This window comes from Cupressus sempervirens, chromosome 3 (genome assembly GCF_028749045.1).
Source record: "Cupressus sempervirens isolate cs-2001-9-10 chromosome 3, ASM2874904v1, whole genome shotgun sequence".
Taxonomy (NCBI): Eukaryota; Viridiplantae; Streptophyta; class Pinopsida; order Cupressales; family Cupressaceae; genus Cupressus; species Cupressus sempervirens.
The window spans coordinates 516,504,163-516,522,953 of record NC_143120.1 but is presented as its reverse complement, the minus strand read 5'-3'; the positions used below and the strand labels follow the sequence as shown (position 1 = coordinate 516,522,953).

Below are 18,791 nucleotides of genomic sequence, written 5' to 3'. Positions count from 1 at the left end.
TAGGAAATCATTACAATTTAGCGATATTTATGTTATCCCAAATAAATTAGTTTTAGGCATGGAATAACTATTGCATCTTCTCCATAATGACATGTTGCCAACACGTTTCTGCATTTGCTCCATATGTAAGAATATTCAAGTATACAACAATTTATTTATCTTGATGTATGCATGCACTTCAATTAAATTAGTATATAGAAATTAATTTATGTTATTAAAATAAAACAATCTCATAATCTCCCACCATGTATATGAGCAAACGAGTAGTTCAATAATAAAGAAAAAACTATACATGACAAATTATAGCATCACCTACCTCTACACTTTGACTCAACATGCGTAGCGTTGTCAAAAAAGAAAGTCTAAACACAATAGATACATATAAAAATTGAAAACAAATTAATAAGATGACAATAAGCAAAATTCAAAACTCAAATAATCGTTCCATTAGAAAATGAGTAATTTTATGTCCGTATTTTTACAATATTAGCAAGAATAGCTAATAACAACTCAAATAAAAACTGAGTGCCTCATCCACATTTCATTACATAATACATTGAAGTGCATAGTCAATAGAATCTTTGTATCATAGGTTGAAGTGTTCTTTTATTTTGAATTTCTTCTCTTTCCCCTACTTCAAAGCTCTTTAATGCTAACCGTATTTCTCTTAGCATCTCAACAATGCCAATCCCTTTCCTACAAAATCATACAATACATTTGTGATTAGTAATGCTAACAATAGAAAGTAGGTTCTAGACCCTATCCATTTTCATGAGTGACCTATCCCATAGTTAATAAGCTTGTGCTACAAATATATATTGTTTTAAATAAAAAATAAAACATAAAAATGATAATAAATTTGACAAAAGTAAAATAGTATTAACGACTTTCCAATTTTGAAATATAACATTCGTAACCTAGTTCTCAAAAAAACAATCCTTGATTTTGCAAAAGATAGAAATAAAACATTTTACGTATTTTTTAGTCACGACTAAAAATTAAAGAATCATTCATAAATAAAGATGAGGTAAATATTCTACATCCCACATTTATTTAAACATTTGGTATGACTGAATGATTGTATACTGAACAATGATTCCATGTCAACTTTTTTGTAATCATATACAGCAAATAAAAAAACAGCACGAAATTAAGAAAAACAGAAATTAAAACTGGGTTTTTGAGAAACACTCCACATTCATTTAGTTTTTGGAAGAAACAGCAAAAAATCCATCCATAACACATCCTGGCTAAAGAAGTGGATGATTTTTTCTCTGTGCTTAATGTGGAGTAAGATAGAAGCTATCATGTATATAATCGGTGAAATTATTTTTGTCATAAGCTTAAGACTATCTAAATGTATACTAGAAATCATTAATCTGACTTGAGTGCTGCAGCCATTTACAAAATATGCTTTTGTGGGCTTCTCTAAGTTCAAGACTACATTGATGTTGGAATGGTGTGGGCATCTTAGTACTTTTGGATAATTATTGGCACATATCAAAATTCATGTTATCATGGTCTAGGCCACTAATATTCAGGTGACACTGGAAGTGTGGAATCTTTCAACCTATTTGAGATGACTCAGAAAATATATGTCATGACCTATGTCTTTATTGCAATACATAAAAGTTAAATGAGTTAAATGTATGAGATATCTGATGTAATTAAACGAGTTTAAATTCTATTATCTAATGTAAGGATGTGATAGAAGGGACAAAGAAACCCACAAACAAAAAAATTTAGATAGTACCAAGGATTTTAAATATTGTAGACCCATCCATAACACATGCAAAAATCTTATGAAATAGATTCCTCAATAACTCCAGTAATTCAATTCAAATTATACTACAATTATCTACTCGCCCAACTCCATGTGTTTCACTTAATTGAGTTGCCCCCTATAATACAAATAAAAAAGATCACAAATAATTATATTTTCCTTATTTTAAATTATTATGTTTATGTATGTACTAACATCTTTGATGAAGTTATTTCTATTTATTTAAAAAACCCGCATTAGGTTGGTGCCTCTACAAAACTGTCATTAATCAAGTTTATAAATAACCAATAAATAGTATCATTTTCATCATATCAATTTTGTTTTAATCCTATCAAGTTCTCAGGTGTTTCTACAAACACTGTCTGCAAATTGATTGAGGAGGAATGGAAAACAAAGATGAATCAAGGTTTTGTGAAACTAAAGATGATATACAAACAAAGACTGGAAGCTGAGAATGATGTCGGAAAACAATTAATAAATTCTTTAGCATTTTATTCAATTGGCACAATGTGATGTCCTGACGGCTCTCCTAATCACACAACACACCCTTGCTGCAGACCCCCAAGGAACTCTCAATCATACAGAAACACCAGGTATGCCCTCCCATGGAGATCAGCTTGTACAGCAGTTTTATCATGTTTCACCCGTGTTGGAAATGTCATATAGTGATTGGCTTTAACTCTACTGTGGAAAGGCACCACCTATATGGTGGAAGTATTATGTGCGTATGGTGGGAAGTAATAGGCCCATATGATGAAGATACCATACGGTGAAAGTACACACCTGTACAGTGTCATTACTGGCTTTGACAGATTCATTGCGTTCATACAATGTGACAAAATATATCGAAAGGTAATTTGGCGTAGGACACTTTGTGGTCTGATGACAATCAATTGATTTCTTATAAAATAATCATAAAATATGCGAATTTACACATACAGAGGAAAGAATGATCGCACTTCAAATTACATTGAATGGATCAAGAGCAGAATACAGATTAGTCTTCAAATGAAGACTTCTAAGATTTGACACAAAATCGAAACATCAAAATGATATTTCTAACGACAGACTAGGGTGGTTGTGAACCACCAAAACTACAAATGCAGACTAGGGAATATCTTCCACCTTCGAAACTGCGTAAGAACCAGCTTCAACCTTCAGCTTCTGGAAGTACAAAGAAGAGTCAAATACATTCCATGATGATTTACAATGCCTAGTCATTTGCTTATAAAGACCTCCAAACATCCAGAAAGTTACAATTGGTTATAGGCAGACATTATTTGATTAATTTATTATTTGGGCACTTTTTTATTTCATAATTAAATGTATTAATTAAATAAGTCCTTTATAGTATTATTTAATTAATTAATTCAATTAAATCACTTTAGTGAAATTGGGGACATTAAAAATCCTTGCTGCCCAAAGATTGCTTGCCCTCAAGCAATCCGCCATCAGATCATTTGTCCACTTGAAGCTCTCAAGATCCCAAACCATGTGTGGATGTTGGTAGCCTTGTCCAATGAAATCTCCATGCAACATCATGATCACATGCACACACTTAGATATAAGCGAGGTGAGTAAATTACCATCAATCTTCTATTGTGCCACTCTGATATAAACATTGCTATGCCTAGAGTCACCACAATCCCATAGAAGCCAATCTTCACACATATCGATGCTCAGATCCCAAGCCTTCACATGATCATGATCATTAATCTCTTGTGGAATCTCATAGCTCAAGCAGATCTTGTTGTTTCCATGAGGTAGCCTTTCACATGGTGAGATTGTAATCATGCACGCCCCATGTACAATTGAAGGATATTCAATTAATTGCACTTGCTCCCGCAAGAGATTATCGATAGCATCTCCATGAAGCTGATCAACCACTAGTAGAGCCTTCTTATTTGAAGGATCATTGATAAGGCCCAAATTGCTATTAAGATGACCATTGAGTGCTGGTTCGATAAAATTTATGTATTCCTCTTCACCTTTGAGATAGTCTTCAAGCTTTACATGTTTTGTACTTGAAGGTACAATTATTGTTTGTTTGTTGTTAGCATCCCACTGTGGAACTGTGAGCATGTCCTTATAATGTAGCCACTTATCAATCTCCCGCTTTAGACTATTGTTGTAGAGTATATTACACTCAGAGAAGGAATACAAATACTTCATTCACAATTCTATATAATCTTTGAGAGATGTCTCTTTGCCATCCACCACTAACCCAATCCTACTTGATTTGCTTCAATGATTCAATCAAAGTGGGTGTTTGCATTCCATGTTGCTTGATCCTAGGAAGGTCGATATCCATAGCCTTGTGTTGAAAGTCTGGCAGAGTCTCTGCTCACTTCATATTAGCTTCCTCAACGCATCTTCCAATCTATTAGTTGGTACCATGATTTGATTTTATTTCACTTTGATACCATTGTGATGTCCCGATGGCTCCCCAATCACACAACACACCCTTGTTGTAGACCACTAAGTAACTCATAGTCATGTGGAAACACCAGATATGGCCTCCCATAGAGATTAGCTTGTATAATAGTTTTATTGTGTCACACCTGTCTTGGAAATGTTGTACGGTCATTGGCTTTACCCATAAGGTGTAAAGGCTACACTTGTACAATGGAAAGGCTCCACTTGTATATGAGCATATGGTGAAAAATTATAGGCTCATATGATGAAGATACACACTCTTACAGTGTCGCTATGGGCTCTGAAGGATTCACTATGTTCGTACAACATGACAAAATCTATTGATAGGTAGTTCAACGTATGGCATTTTGAGTTTGACGATAGGCAATTGATGTCTTATTCAATAATGATAAAAGATGTGAATTTACACATTCAGAGGAAATAATGATAGCACTTCAAATTATATCAAATCGATCAAGAGAAGAATACAAATTGCTCTTCGAATGAAGACATAGATTTGATGCACAATTGAAATATCGAAAATTTACGAATACAGACTAGGGAGGATCTTCCACCTCTGAAACTATGTAGGAAGCACCTTTAGCTTTCAACTACCAAAAATACAAAGAAGAGTCAAATACATTCCATGATGATTTACAATGCCCAACCATCTCATTATAAAGGCCTCCAAGCATCTAGAAAGTCAAAATTGGTTACAAGCTAATATTATCTTATTAATTTATTAATTGGCCCCCTTTATTTAAAAATTAAATTAGTTAATTAAATAAGTCCTTTATAATTTAATCAAGACACTTTATCAAAATCGAATAATGGCACCAAGTGATGGATTGGAAGATGTGTTGAGGGAGCTAAGAAGAAGTGAGTAGAGACTCTGTCAGACTTTCAAGACAAGGCCATCAATGCCAACCTTTCTTCCTACGCTTGACCAATAGGAAATGCAAACACGTGCTTTGATTGAATCGCTAAAGCAAATAAAATAGGATTGGGTTACTAGTGGATGGTAGAGGGACATATTTGTCAAAGATTATATAGAATTGCAAACGAAGTATTCATCCCCTAGGCATAATATACTCTATAACAATAGTGTGAAGCAGGAGATTGACGAGTGGCTATAGGACAAGGGCATGCTCACAGTTCCACAGGGGGATACGAACAAGCAACTCAATAATTGTCCCTTCAAGTGGGAAGCACCTAAACCTTCATGATTGCTGCAAAGGTGAAGATGAGGATTAGATAAATTTTGTTGAATCAATACCTAACAATCATCTTGATGGAAATATGGGCCCTATTGTAATGTCCCCTCTAGGGGCCAGTCATGACTGATGTCTTTAATCCATTATAATATTCTTAACAATCATTTCAGTTATCAAATGATGTTTTTATTTGGATTTAGGATAGGAGGATATAAATATGTTATCCAAGCTGCCTAAACACCATCTATGGACTCCCTCAAAGTGTACAGGTCCAAGCCCATTTCATGAAGATTTACAGGATGCTGACCCCCACCCTCTATTGGGATAAGATCCACTAGATTGGATTTATACAAGCCCCTCCTTGGTAACATTTTATCCTTCTAATAATAAATCAAATAATGATAATATTGGAGATAATCATATTTTGATAGTTAGACGATTGAGTCTTATTCTTATAATGCCACTATTCAATTATAAAAATATATTAGATCAATTCTAATTTAATAATCATTTATAATGATATTGAGAAATACTCTTAATAATTGTTGAGATCATATTACATATTGATTCTATAATACTTTAATTATTTTTAGTGTTCACTCAACTAGTATATATAATATATATTTGATTATAATAGAAAGGAACCTTATATACCTTTTTGCATTTCTTATGAATGTGCCCCACCAAGTTGGCTACAATGTGAGTGGTAGGATCGTACTGCCACATCAGTCCTGCATATTGTGGTGGTGCTGCCGATGTTATGGAAGAAAAAATATATCACTATTCGGGAAGACATTATTGTATAGTCAATAAATTCCCCTTTATTTATCATTGCGTGGAGGGTCCCTTTCTTGATGCTCGTACAATTGCCTGGCCTTAGGAAGGCCTGCATTTCATGTTAACTTTCTTGTGTGTTTGGTAACAAAGATAGGTAATTCTATTTAAATATCATTTTATTAAACACAATGACGTGTTTTTATAATAATTCCCACGATTCCTTATCTTATAATGTTCCTATGATAGTCCATTTGATGATTCTAAGTTTGGTAGTAATGTTTATTTATAAGTGTTCATGTCCCTAAAGAGATCATGTCCTTTGGCACATTAATTGTTGTGATGACTGATTTAGTAAATGATATTAATATTAGTTTGTTAGTTAATCAATATTTTAGTATTGAGTTATTTATTAATTAACATATAATGATATTGATTAATATCATATATTTAGTTAATTAATGTCTAGCTATGACCTTTATTCATATGTTTTTATTGGAATCTCTTAATTGATCAGTTAGTTACAACTTCTAGTATAAGATATATTCATGAATAGATTGACAATGTGTTTATTCCAACAATTGTGCTCTAATAAAAATCCATTCTTAGAGGGGATATTACATCTACCAGTGATCCTTCAAACGAGAAGACTCTACTAGTGGTTGATCAGCTTCATGGAGACACTACCGATAATCTCTTGCAAAAGCAACTACAATTGGTTGAATATCCTTCGATTGTGCATGAAAAATGCATTACAATCTCACCATGTGAAGGGCTACCTCATAAAACATCAAGATCTACCTAAGCTATGCAATTCCACAAGAGATTGTTGAACACGATCCCATGAAGGCTTGGGATCTAAGCATCGACATGTGCAAAGATTGGCTTCTACGGGATCTTGGGGACTGTAGGCATAGCAATGTTTATATTAGAGTGACACAGCAAAAGATTGACGACGATTCACTCCCCTCACCTACAGGTGATCATGATGGAATGTGGAGATTTCAACAGACACAACTACCAACATCCGTGCATGACTTGGGATCCTAGAGCTTTAAGTGGATGGTCAGATGGTAGATTGCTTGAGGGTAAGCAATCTTTGGGTGGTGAGCGTAAAAACTCCAACCTAGCTATAACCTCAACAACTCCAATTTCTGAATAAATTTAGGGTTTTGGCATTTCGGCACACACTTTGCAGGCCACTTCAAAATTGAGAAAACTCTTGTAATTGCATTCGGAAAACACATATACGAAACTCTAAATATTTTGAACAAAAAGTCATAACTCGTTTTGCAACCAATCATAGCAAAAACTTCAATGCTAAAGTCCAACTTTATTGACTTCCAATCTGATTTCTATGGTAATTGAAATTACAAGCATAAGTATGAGTAACCTGATTGTAATTAAGATGCTTTTAATGTGAGCAGTATGAACAACACACGATTCCCAAACGGTGGGCTGCAATTGTGAGATAATCCGCAGCTTCCTTCAATTCAAAATGGTCGTCCAACTGACATGAAAATAGCAATCAGTCTGAAATATGACTGCCCCAAACCCTGATGTGACCCAACTTATACAGAATTTTGCATACCAATGATCAAATCAGGAGCCTAGGAGGTGGAATAGAGGTGCAGAGATGATGTACGACTAAGTCTCAAGCTAATCACAGTCAATAACGGTCCTGCAAATTGCAGAAATGCTGAATGCAGGTATTAAAGACAAAGCAATTCGATCATCCAACACTGCCTGTAGAAGCAAACTACAAATTTCCAGATGCAATGCTGCCTTCAATGCACCGTGACCAAGCCCACAAACATTGCCAGTAAATATACAGACCTCAGAAATTAATAACGTCCTCCACCACTAAGAATTTGCAGACCTCCAATCATACGCTGATCACTACAATTGGAAATGTTGACAATCAATCTCTCCTTAGCCACAGGGATACAGTAGGAGACCAAGCAAATTGCTATACAACAGCAACAATTTGCCACAATACCCAGAGATGAATCCCGAAATTATAATGCCAATCTCCAGACACAGAAAATGACAGTTAGGAGATTTGATCAGTGAAGCCACTATACCTCAGCAGAGACTTCAAACATTAGAAACTCAGAGACCCTTATACTTCAGCAAGGGCTCACAATTCAGACTTCAGAAAAAAGCCACAAAGGCAACAAAAATAATAATTTTCAAGCATGCTTTTTCCCGATGAAAAGAGCTCTCATTTATAAGCTTTTCGTTGGCAAAAGTTTCCATAAAATTCCACTTCAGAAAACGTGGAAGTTTCCCAAAAGAACTCAACACTAGAAACTTTCCAACTTGCTTTTTAGAAATGTCTCTTTAAGTCATTATTTATAATAATATAAACATTATTATAATAATGCAACTCAATAAATAAATAAATAAGAGCTCATGTAATTATTAACCTGATCAACTGCAAGTGACGACCAATTGCCAAACCATCCATTGGCGCTGCTAAAAATAACTACCCATAATAGAGTTACTAAAAATAGTAAGTAATCAACTGAGACCCCCAAAACACCATATCAGCTCACGAGGGTTGCTATGATGAGTTAACTCAATCAATTGCACAGATTGGAAAAAAAAGGGGGACATTACAATGAGATTTGTAATGTCCCTAATTTTAAAAGTGGCCTAATTAAATAATATTATAAAGGACTTATTTAATTATTAAACAAAGGGGCCCAAATAATAAATTAATAAAATAATGTCAGCTTGTAACCAATTGTAACTTTTAAGACACTTGGAGGCCTTTATAAGATGGCTAGGCATTGTAAATCATCATGGAATGTATTTGACTTTTCTTTGTATTTTCGGAAGCTAAAGGCTAATGGTGGTTCTTACGCACATTCAGAAGTGGAAGATCCTCCCTAGTCAACATTTGTAGTTTTGGGGGTTCACAACCTCCCTATTCCACCTTTGGAAATATCAATTTGATAATTCAATTGTGCATCAAGTCTATAAAGGTCCTCATTTGAAGACCAATCTGTAATCCAATCTTGATCCATTTGATATAACCTAGAGTGTTATCATTATTTCCTCGGTGTAAATTTGCATCTTTTATCATTATTGAATAAGACATAAATTGCCTACCGTCAGACCTCAAAGTGCCATATGCCAAATTACTTGTCGATAGATTTTGTCACGTACAATCACAATGAATTTGTTATAGCCTATAGTGACACCCTATGAGTGAGCACTTCCATTGTATGGGTGTCTATCTTTATTCTATGGGCCTATTACTTCCCACCATACGGGTTGAGCATTTCCACTGTACAGGTGTACCCTTCCCATGGTACGGATAAAGCCAATCACCGTACAACATTCCCAACACAAGTGAGACATGATAAAAGTGTCATACAGGTTGATCTCTGTGGGAAGCCATACCTGGTGTTAACATAGGACTGAGAGTTCCTTAGTGGTCTACAACGAGGGTGTGTTGTGCAATTGGGTGAGCCATTGGGCCATCACACAAAAGTAACAACAAAGATTAGGAGGATATATGTAATTTTAAAAATCTTGAAAAAATATGTTGCACTTTTCGAATGGCTTTACAAACACCAAAGCATGCCATGTTTAGAGAGCTTGAAGACATCAAGGTGTCACACATTTTGAGTAACACTATGGATCCAAGATGGAAGCATAGCAAAGAATGTCTAATGGAGTGGTGTGTTCTTTTAAGTGGCAAAGTCAGAAGGAGAGTGAGCCTAAGGAGTATCTACCCATGTGATTTTTGCCAACTTCAAAGAAGAAAGGAAAATACATGAATTGTACTTCTAGAGGGGGCTATTGTTAAATCATGATTACAGTGGAAACGTATTTAAGTGTTTAAAACCATGAAAGGAAACAAGTGAAAGTCACATATTTTGCCTAGAAATGCGAGCACAAAACCTTGACTTCAGTGGCAAACATTGTGAAACCACACCAACAAAGTGATAATCAAGCCATAACGTTAATTCACATTTTTCACTTGGCATTTCCACCTAATCAGCACAAATGACAAAAATACAAACACTTAGTTTCAAGTTTTAGAGCAAAACAAACAATACAAAAAGGATGGCGTCATACTCTCCAATCAGCCTTAATAGAAAGAAAGTTTTTCCTTCATTCCAAAATATAACACAATTTTTATTTCTGCTGTATATAGCAGAACGCTTGTATTTTTCCTTAAATTTGTCGGTAGATGTGTGAAATGTTGGCACTGCAGCAGGATAGTCCTCAAGTTGCAGTTATGTAAAAGCTCTCAACATATCAACCAGCTTATCTTTCAATATCCTTCCATTTATTACTGCTGTCACACTTAATACCTCATTTATAAGTGCCATCTTGTCACTTATAGAAGGGTTACTACTACATGTATACAGATAATGCAAGTCTAAGAGCAAGATGAGTTCCAATACAAAGATGGAACTGATTGAAAATATAATGGAGCCTAAATGTAAGAATTTGGTATAGCTCTGATAACATGTAAGAATTTGTCTTAGGGCAAGATTCACCCAAGATCGTAGAACTCGAACACAAGCACAACTGTAGACCAAAAAGGAGTATGATCAATATATCAGAATATGTCCTCATACATTGCTCTGTATTGTATGTGATGATAGTACACACTAGGAGAGCCTGTATATAAAGGCCTCTCAGGAAGCACCTAGAACGTCTCTAGAAAGAGCCAGGAGATAAGCATGACAACTAAGCACACGTCTTATCCATCGTTCTAGATGAGAGGATAAAAATGACAAGGTGTATCTCAAGTAGAGATGTTGTAGACACCATGTGCTTAATTAGTGTGCTAACTTCTGTGTTGTCAACATGACAACTCACAAGAGTGCACATACTCTTAGGTGACTAATAAATAAATATTAAAATAATACATTAACCTAAGTAAACTTAAGTAAGTGTAAATAGTGAATAATTATTTACACCAACACCCCCCCTTAAGTGCAACTTAGGGGAATGCACTTAAGTTCACAAGAACTAGGATGAAATGCATAATGGGTCCCGCCTACGAGGCCATATTAGGTACCCATGTACATAATGAAAATGCAATCTCTCATAAAGCGGAGAAAGAGGGAAAACCTCATGGGAAAAAACCCTCCCCCAAAAAAAGAGATGAAAACATGATGCATGGATGGATGGAGTAATCAAGACCCGCGCCCCCCCCCCCCCCATTACGACATACATCAAGTATATACAAGAGAAAGATGGGAGAAGACAAAACCCCCTAAGAGGAAAAAGTCCCCCTATAGAGGAGGAGACAAGGTAGTCCGCCCCCCCCCCCCCTAAATGTAAGGTGCTGATTAGTGAGAAATGCTCCAATGTAGAAGCTGATCCATGACCATTGAATGATGTTCCTCCCCTTTGGAAGAAACAATGGTAGAGGTACTGTGAGATGCGTCCCCTGGGTGTGGAAAGAATCTTGATGATGAAAGGTGTCTCTGAAATTTGTTCAAGTGTCCCTGTGTCGATATTGATGGTGGCTCCTTCCAAAACAACTGAGAAGAAGTGTAGATCTAGCAAGGATTGATGCAAAACCTGTTTCAAAGAACAATCTATCTCCTCAAATGACAAAGAGACCTCCGACAATTGTTGTACATAAGTATCCACAATCACATCAGCCTGTAAAGACTGATCATGTAGAGAATGGACATGAGGGTTAGAGTGGGCCCTTGCAACAACTGTAGAAGGATCATCCTCAACAAAGAGAAGTGGTAGATCATAAAAAAAGTCCTCCAATTCTGCTATGTGACTCCACAAACAAACCTGAAATGTTAGTCAAGAAGTCATCACCTGAGGCTAGAACTGGAGGACGAAGTGTACCCTACTGTGCTGAAGTACATGAATTTGTCACTGCGGCAATAGATGAAGAATTTGCCTCAAGGAGAAGACGAATATCATCAATAGTGTCTCCCACATCTTCATTGTGAGACTTCATGAACAGGCCTGCAATGGCGGGAAGGAGGTAGTCGCATGAAGTTAAAGTAGGAAAACATAAAGGGTCCTACTGCACTGAATCTGAAGCATCTGTGGCTAGAATAGCATCAGTAGGAGCAACAGGCTTGGAGGTGTGATCTCATCTGGAGAGGATGCAGCTGCAATTGGAGGTAAAGATCTTTTGGGAATGGAGGAATATGTGGATCTCCATACATCTCCCAAAGATGAATCCAATAAACATATGGATTAGATGACTTAATGTCGTCAAGTGAATCCATAACCTCCATATCCATAAATAGAAAGAGAGTACGGAAAATGAGGGCACTTGTGTCCACATTGTATAAAAGCCCTCTCGCATATGGTAGTGCATTATGCTGACTAAGATATGGGATAACCAATTGACTCCATTCCTGATAGTTGTCTGGTGTCAAGATAATTAAATCTTCCTCTTCCATGATGGACTAATCAATGTAACCCCCAAAGACGCAAAATAAATCAAAGAACCCCCCCTCCAATGAATGATTCGGTACTTGATAGCCACTTGCCAATTTAGGGCCTATTTCTGTCCACATAACCTATAATCTGATTGCAGATTTGGAAAGTAGATAAAAAAAAAGGCACTTTCAAAAAAAAAGGAACCTGATTATGTGTCTAGATGAGCCCGTACTAAGCATTTTAAATGGCAAAAATCGGAATTTGCGAGTTGCAGAAAAATTTAGGAACAGAGATCTCAAGCCACTTGCACCAATGTGTAGATCATGGAATTCTACCCCAAAACAAAAAAATTGCTCGCAAAAAGGAGTCCGTATGAGCGAGATATCGCTGTTTGAAAATCACTGCTGTAATTATTCAAATGGCTCTGAATTTTGCCTTAGATGTCCGATTTGGATGAAACAAAATCCGATTTGAGAGTTTTTTGACCTTCTAAATGTGATGCAAATATCTGATTTGCACCAGCAAGCTTCAATCTTCACTTGCAAAAAATCTCTCCTACAGGCTTGATAGCCAATTTTTAAGGAAAAAATAATGTAGATTCGAAATTTTTTGTAGAGATGCAGATGAAAAAAATGCAAACCTGAAAATTAAATGTACAGATCTGAAATGATCATACCAATTCTGCAAATTGGTCCTTCGGGTGTTGGTTTACAAAAAAAATTGCCTCAATTTTGACTATGCCTAGGGTAGACGAAATTATAGTCAAATTTCACCGAATTGACGTTCCGGACGCAATGGCGAGGTCAGATCTACCTCTAGACGCTCCCAATGACTACGATACTCTGAATTTGGGCCGAGGTGCTAAAGCAACAATGGTCTTGAACGGCTATGTGAAGAGAGATTCTCCAAGAGCTCTGATACCATGTAAGAATTTGGTATAACTTTGATACCATGTAAGAATTTGTCTTAGGGCAAGATTCACCCAAGATCGTAGAACTCGAACACAAGCACAACTGTAGACCAAAAAGGAGTATGATCAATATATCAAAGTATGTCCTCATACATTGCTCTATATTGTATGTGATGATAGTACACAATATAAAGGCCTCTCAGGAAGCACTTAGAATGTCTCTAGAAAGAGTCAAGAGATAAGATAAGCATGACAACTAAGCACACATCTTATCCATCATTCTAAATGAGAGGATAAGAATGACAAAGTGTATCTCAAGTAGAGATGTCGTAGACACCATGTGCTTAATTAGTGTGCTAACTCCTGTGTTGTAGACAACATGTGCATAAAAGAGGTGTGAACTCCTATGTTGTCAACATGACAACTCACAAGAGTGCACATACTCCTAGGTGACTAATAAATAAATATTAAAATAATGCATTAACTGAAGTAAACTTAAGTAAGTGTAAATAGTGAATAATTATTTACACCAACACTAAACATGCTTATCATGTTTGGGATGCAACACCGCATCATTCCAAATTATTGTAGACTTGAAGATTGATCAAAGAGTTGGAGCAAGAAGCAATTTGGTAGTCTAATAAGTGGTAGGTGGACAAAGCAAGGTGATTCCTTTGATAAAGTAATATTGTAATATTTAGTAAAAAATGGTAATAAGTCTTTGAAATAGACTTTAGGTTTGTTTTCTTCTTTTAATTCTTATCCTTTTATTTCTTAGTTGTCGATCTTATCGTTATTGGATAGATCTTTGTAACTTTATTTAAGAAGACATTCACTCTTTGTTAATGATCGAATATCCTAGTAATTATTTGTTTTATTACATTCTATACTTTGGTATTAAAGCCCAGATGACCCATTGGGAAAAGCGAAAGTATGAATTCTATGGACTGTAGTAGCGACAGATTGCATGCATGTGACATAGAAACTACCAAATGAGTTTTGTATGCCTCAATAGTGTACTGTATGAAATTGCACAAATTCATGCAAAAACATGTTATAGGGTTTCCAAATCATGTATTCTTTTGGGGAAATTATGTCGTTTTCTAGTTTGAATTTTTAAGCATTTACTTAATAAAAATCAATGGTTTTCAGTCAAAATTGTGTCCGATTTCTCCCTTAAAATGATGTGGTATCTTCATTCAACAAATTGTGCAGCTTTTTTGTTGCAGAAAATCATATGCCTCTCTCTAGAAATTCCATCATTCTTTCTCTACAAACTTGTGATCTTTTCCACTCAAAACTTGCAAGCAATGGATTCAATGCTTGTTTTTGATAATTTATCTATGAAATCACAAATTTTTTTTTTGTTCCCTGTAATTTTTTAGATTTACTATAGAAGGAAAAAAAGTTTCATTATTTTTATAATTTGAATTGCAGGAGGGTGTAATGTCCCTGTTTTTGTCCAGTCTGTGTGGTTGATAGAGTTAGCTCATCATAGTGACCCTTGTGAGCTGACAGGGCATTTTGGGGGGTCTCAGTTGTGGATTTGCTATTTTTAGTAGTTGCTATTTTTGGCAAGGCAGTGGATGGCTTGGCAGTTGGTCGTCACCTAAAGTTAATCAGCGTAATAATGGCACGAGCTCTTATTTAGTTATTATTCATTGAGTTGCATCATTATAATAGTGTTTATATTATTATAATAATGACTTTAAGTGATATTTCTAAAAAGCAAATTGGAAAATTTCTAGTGTTGAGTCCTTTTGGGAAACTTCCATGATTTCTGAAGTGGAGTTTTATGGAAACTTCTGCCAACAAAAAGCTTATAAATGAGAGCTCATTTCATTGGGAAGAGCAAGTTTGATTATATATTTGATTTTGTGCCTTTGTGGCTTCTTCCTGGGTTCTTAACTGTATGCCCTTGCTGATGTATAAGGTTTGGAAATTTTGAGAATTGCACTTGCAATTTAGTTGCTGAGGTATAGCTAAGATTGCCTAATTTCTCTACTGTTCATCAATGTATTTGAGAAGTGTTTTATTCCATTGCTGAAGTATAGTGGATTTGTCGTATTTCTCCTACTATGTCTACTGTGGCTTGGAGATTTTTGTTAGTGATCAATTACTAATTTGTGGAGGTTACATTCTTTTGCTGGGAGTCTACGTTTTGAATTGTGAAGGATACTATCTCGGGTTGGAAGTCCACATTATTCTGGTGGTGGACAAATTACTGTTGGACAGCTTGCATATTGGCTGCCATAGATGAAAACGGATTCTAACTGCAAATAAAGGTGGGATGGCAATACCAGTCCAGCTGCATATCATATTCCAACCTTTCGTGGGAGTTGAAACAATTGTTGGAAGGCTCATGTTAACCATTGTTGAGTCTATGATTTGCCCTAACAGCCATGTGGGGTGACCACAAGTCAGCACCAGCTCTTGCATGTCACATGCTCTTAGCATTGGACATCAACGGCCAAGAGGACGGTCTTAATTTTGCGGTTGAGTATTGGCAGTAAAGAGGCACATGTGAATAATAGAGGGATACTTCATAACAAAGTTTGACATATAGCAAATACAAACTAGGTGCCTTTTCAATAAGTGTTTGTATTGTATGGTTTTATCAAATGAAGTGCAAGGTCAATTTGTTCAGTCCTTATCTGTTTTTTACATCTTCATTTCAAAATGCTTGTAATCTCTACTACATATCCAACTTGGGAAATACTGAATAAATTAGAAAACATTTAAACATTGCCAAACTATTAATTCAGTAAAAAAAATTGGTGTTATAAAGTACTAGCCGGTATCAGAACAGTTTCCTGCCAGCCTGCAGGAATTGGGCTCAGTTTTTATTTTGTTCAGTGCTGACTTTGAAGATCTTCAGATTGGTTTGTGGAGTGACCAGCACTTTAATTTCTCCAGCTATGGATAGACATAGGACTGGCAATTCTAGAAGTTGGTGGAGTAATAAGTTAGCATAAAAATGAATGCTTTGTAGGAGAGTATGGAGAAACTTAAGCTTCATCAACAAAGGTCGGCAGAGAGTTTGTCGGATCCAACGACAATTGAGAGGGCAGCAAGGTATATGGTTTCCTCCTTTAGAAGGTTGACATCGAGATTGCAGGGAAGGAAGCTAGAGTTTTCCCCGACAGGTGTCCATGATGCTGATGTACCTATATTTAGTACGGCAACTGCTAGCCCTATCTGTAGTATTGATGATGGACTAGTTTCACAGGGACATGTGGATGTGCCCGTGATGGATAGCAACACTGAGCTTCAGTAGGTTGAGGCTCCCAAAGTAGTCGCTTTGGTTAGTTCAGAGGCAGTTGATGATGTAGTTGTCACTGACTTGTCAGACTCACCGGAGGAGGGAGTTGTTATTGGCGACTTATATGTCAGCTACTGTAGTGTTGCTCTAGTACACGAGGCAGCTTGCTTCCTTTGGTGGGACTGAGGCACGTATGGAGTCACCCAACTACGATGTTGGTGATATAGGTGTCACAATGAAGTTAGGAGATGTGGACGCAAATGATATAGACACATTTGATTATGCTATGAGCTGCACCGGGTATGATATACCTTATTAGATATCAGGTGATGACTTCAACGAGGTTTTGCATGAGTCCAAGGATCGATGTTTACATGATCTTACAATTGAGGTACAAGCTGAGACATGCAAGGGCTTCCATTTCTTTGGATGAGGAGTTGGTTGAGGTACCTAGCAGTTGTATCTTGGATGTGGAGTTGTGTGAGGATGATGGTGCACGTATGAGCAATCTTATAGTGGGCAGTTCTAATTCAGTTTCTTATCACCAGTTTGTGAGACAGAGATTACATAGGAGTCAGGGGTTACAAAGGTATCATGTGATTAGTCAGTGAAAGGTGAGTGATAGTGACATTTCTTCAGCTCTTGTGCATCATGATGTTGTCCGTCAGATGCTAGCTACATCTGGTTGGGGTGCTCCTATGTTTGATGAGCGCGGTGATAGTACTCTTTCTCTAGCAGAGGTTCATGCGCTTCGAGAGGCTGTCAGGATCTTGATGAGACATTGTTAGAGAAATAGGAGGAGGTGGTGGAGCTCACCCAAGAGCTTGAGGTGACTGTGGACTCTCTTTAATGTACTCAATGGGTTCTTCAAGAGTCACAGTCATGATTGGATAAGGTGATCGTGGAGTTAGAGCATGTTCGGACCACACCAACCCTAGACCCAATTCAGTTGCATATTGTGGTTGGTGGTGAGTTTGCTTCCACAATTGGGGATGATGGACGTGATTATGTGTCTGACACATCCGTCTAGGATATGGGTGCAGTAGATACGGATGAGATGAGAGTATCAAGGGAGTTCAGCTCTCATGCTGATTTGCTTCTTTCTGCTAGAAGCAAATCTATTTCTTCATCTCATACAGCTGATAGCATTGGACAATTGGCAGTGCCACATTTTCAAAGGGATCAATTGTGGGTCGTGGGGGAGCAGGTGGATGCTTCCACATGTAATTTCTATTGCACAGTGTCCTTCAAGGAGTACCTTTTGGAGAGTTTGGATGTGAGAGGGGATTCTTACAGAGTGTCTGAGGGTACTCTCATTTGAGACTCTCATGCTATTCAGAGGTTGGTGAGAGAGACTGTAAAGACTTTGTCTACTATGCTTCCCCGCAGGGATTTTAAAGTTGGGTTTGTTGAGAGGGTTTCCCAGGATCCTGCTCGACCAATAGTTCGAAGTTAGAGATTGGAGCCATCTTCTGATTCCCAATTCGATGATGATGAGCCCTTGATAGAAATTGGGAGTTTTTATTGGCATTACACTGTGAGGAGTACTCATCATTTTTCTTTTGACCCACAAGTAGAGGACTTGGTTTCACGTCGATGTGGGTTGGCTCTTGTTTCATACCATCCATTATGGGATGGGTTAGCACCATCTTTTGTAGATGGGACTGACAATTGCTTGCAGTGTCTACACAACCCGAACATTTTGGCAAAGGTTGGAGTTGGTCTTAGTGATTTAGGTACCTATGGCTGTTACCATCTCCAACAGTGCAGTTGGGTGTGATTATTAGTTTGATGGGAACTCAAGTGTGCACGAAGTTGGTATTTTAGTTGCGTTGAGTTCCAATGGGTTGTTTCCTTGATCAACACCTCAGGTTAGTTTTCAGATGATTCTGACGTTGATGTTCGTTATTTGGGTGTTGGTGCTATAGGATTTGCTTGTACATAGCAGGGATGGTACACAGTTCTACCTTTGGGATCCAGGTGGATTGTGTGTTCATTTTGCTCCAGGATTGCTTGGGGACAAGCAATCTTAGGGAGGGAGGA

At 36.8% G+C, this 18,791-nt stretch overlaps 1 protein-coding gene across 1 annotated transcript in view; it reads right to left on the bottom strand.

The window, feature by feature from the left end:
• Positions 1-423: 423 nt before the first annotated feature.
• Positions 424-18,791, bottom strand: part of LOC149567440 (putative GTP-binding protein OBGC2) — a 166,654-nt gene continuing 148,286 nt past the window's right edge. Inside the window, exon 10 of the mRNA XM_089820632.1 lies at positions 424-696. Coding sequence (XP_089676758.1) covers positions 570-696 — 127 coding nt within the window. The 3' untranslated portion in view covers positions 424-569. The remainder of the gene's footprint in view (positions 697-18,791) is intronic.